The sequence below is a fragment of the Seriola lalandi genome, unplaced genomic scaffold (assembly GCF_002814215.2).
Source record: "Seriola lalandi dorsalis isolate HSWRI2012SDOR001 ecotype SW California unplaced genomic scaffold, Sedor1 jcf7180002046601, whole genome shotgun sequence".
Classification (NCBI taxonomy): domain Eukaryota; kingdom Metazoa; phylum Chordata; class Actinopteri; order Carangiformes; family Carangidae; genus Seriola; species Seriola lalandi.
In genome coordinates this window covers 1-1,895 of record NW_019517165.1, presented here as the reverse complement: position 1 = coordinate 1,895, position 1,895 = coordinate 1, and the positions used below count along the sequence as shown (strand labels likewise).

General features: G+C 41.8%; 1 protein-coding gene across 1 annotated transcript; it reads left to right on the top strand.

The window, feature by feature from the left end:
* Positions 1-135: 135 nt before the first annotated feature.
* Positions 136-1,890, top strand: LOC111648710 (unconventional myosin-Vc-like; the record flags this gene model as incomplete). The annotated part of the gene is made up of 8 exons (XM_023398459.1): positions 136-237; positions 331-437; positions 542-807; positions 905-986; positions 1,082-1,222; positions 1,330-1,452; positions 1,594-1,677; positions 1,837-1,890. Coding segments are annotated over exons 1-8 (936 nt in total), but the record flags the coding sequence as incomplete, so codon positions are not given.
* Positions 1,891-1,895: the final 5 nt, after the last annotated feature.

Sequence of the window (1,895 nt, the reverse complement as noted above, 5' to 3'; positions counted from 1 at the left end):
GAGCTTTTACTGTTTTATTGCTGTGATGAGTAATCTGATTCACGGACGTCTAGGTCTTGTACACGTGGGAGTACATGTGGGGTTAGTTTATTGTAAGTGTGCTTTACAATTTATTCCTTTTACCTGCAGTGAGTGCAGAAAACTTCCAGTATACCCGCATGGGTGGGGACATCACTATTGAAGGTGTAGATGACAAGAAAGACATGGAAGAGACTCGCCGGACCTTCTCGCTGCTGGGTAAGAAGTGCTTCAGATGTCAGGTGGGAACTTGCTTTTAATGTGACTTCTTATGTTATCTTTACCTCCCTCTCTCTCTCTCTGCGCCTCCAGGGTTGAAGGAGGATTTTCAGGCGGATGTGTTCAGAGTTTTGGCAGCTATTCTGCATTTGGGGAATGTGGAGGTCAGAAACTCAGGAGAGGACAAATCATCAGTTAGTGTGAGTTATAACTCCCCAAGCGTTAAATAGCTTTTTTGTGTGCAAGATTAGAACTTCAAACATTAACCAGGTTAAATATGAAACTACGTTTTTATGTCTTCCAGCCCAGTGATCCGCACCTGGCGATCCTCTGTGAGCTGCTGGGTGTGAGCGCAGAGGGGTTGGTGCGTTGGCTGTGCCATCGGAGGATCGTTCTGGTGGCTGAGACGGTGATGAAGCCGATGCCCAAAGAGCGGGCAGTAAATGCCAGAGATGCCCTAGCCAAGCAGATCTATGCCCATCTCTTTGACTGTATCATTAACAGGATAAATACGGCACTAAAGGTCCCAGGAAAGCAACATGCTTTCATAGGTGTCCTGGACATTTATGGGTAATGCAGAAACAACACATATGTCTTCAGCTTTTTTATATATTCATGTCTCTTTTGATGCTGTTTTTGACATAAATTTGATGTTCTGTGTCCTCAGCTTTGAAACATTTGACATCAACAGCTTTGAACAGTTTTGTATCAACTATGCAAATGAAAAGCTTCAGCAGCAGTTTAACTTGGTATGCAGCGTCATCAACCAAAATCAATGCAAAACCCCATGCACGCACCTCTTCATCAGCTCTGAGGATTATGTTTATGTTTCTCTTATTTTCAGCATGTGTTCAAGCTGGAGCAAGAGGAGTACATGAAAGAGGACATCCCATGGACGCTCATAGATTTCTATGACAACCAGCCAGTCATTGACCTGATTGAAGCAAAGATGGGCATCCTTGACTTGCTGGATGAAGAATGCTTGGTAAGATTGAATGCAAATGACTTGAATTTTTTCAGTTCTGTAAATTTATTTTTACTTGACTGTGTTTTCAACATCTGTGTCCCTCCTATGCGTGTTTCCCTCTACAGTTTCCTCAGGGCTCTGACAAAAGCTGGCTGCAAAAGCTGTACAACTACCTCGACTCCAGTCCTCTGTTTGAGAAGCCCAGGTTATCAAATGAGGCTTTTGTGATACAACACTTTGCAGACAAGGTGGAGTCTGATGACCCTTGAGAAAACCCATTACCTGCATAATGGAGCACAAAAATGACTCCTATTGTTATTAACAATTAATGCTTTTGGATCCCGAGCAGATGTCTTTATTAAACTATGCCATCCTATTTCCCTTAACAGGTGGAGTATCAGTGCAGAGGTTTTCTTGAAAAGAACAGAGACACTCTCTATGAAGAACTAGTGGACATTATGAGAGTCAGTAAGGTAATTAAAGGCCCAATTTTATTTTGGCTTTTAGTCTTTCAATACAACATTTTTGTCACAAAAACTAATCAGAGTTTCTGTATAATAATAAATAACATGTTCCATGCGCCATTGTTTTTCTCATTTTAACATTTTTCTCCTGACTGCAACTATTATCAGCTTCCTTTTCTGGCCAACTTTTTCCAAGAGGAGGAGCAAAACACTGTGACCTGTAAAGG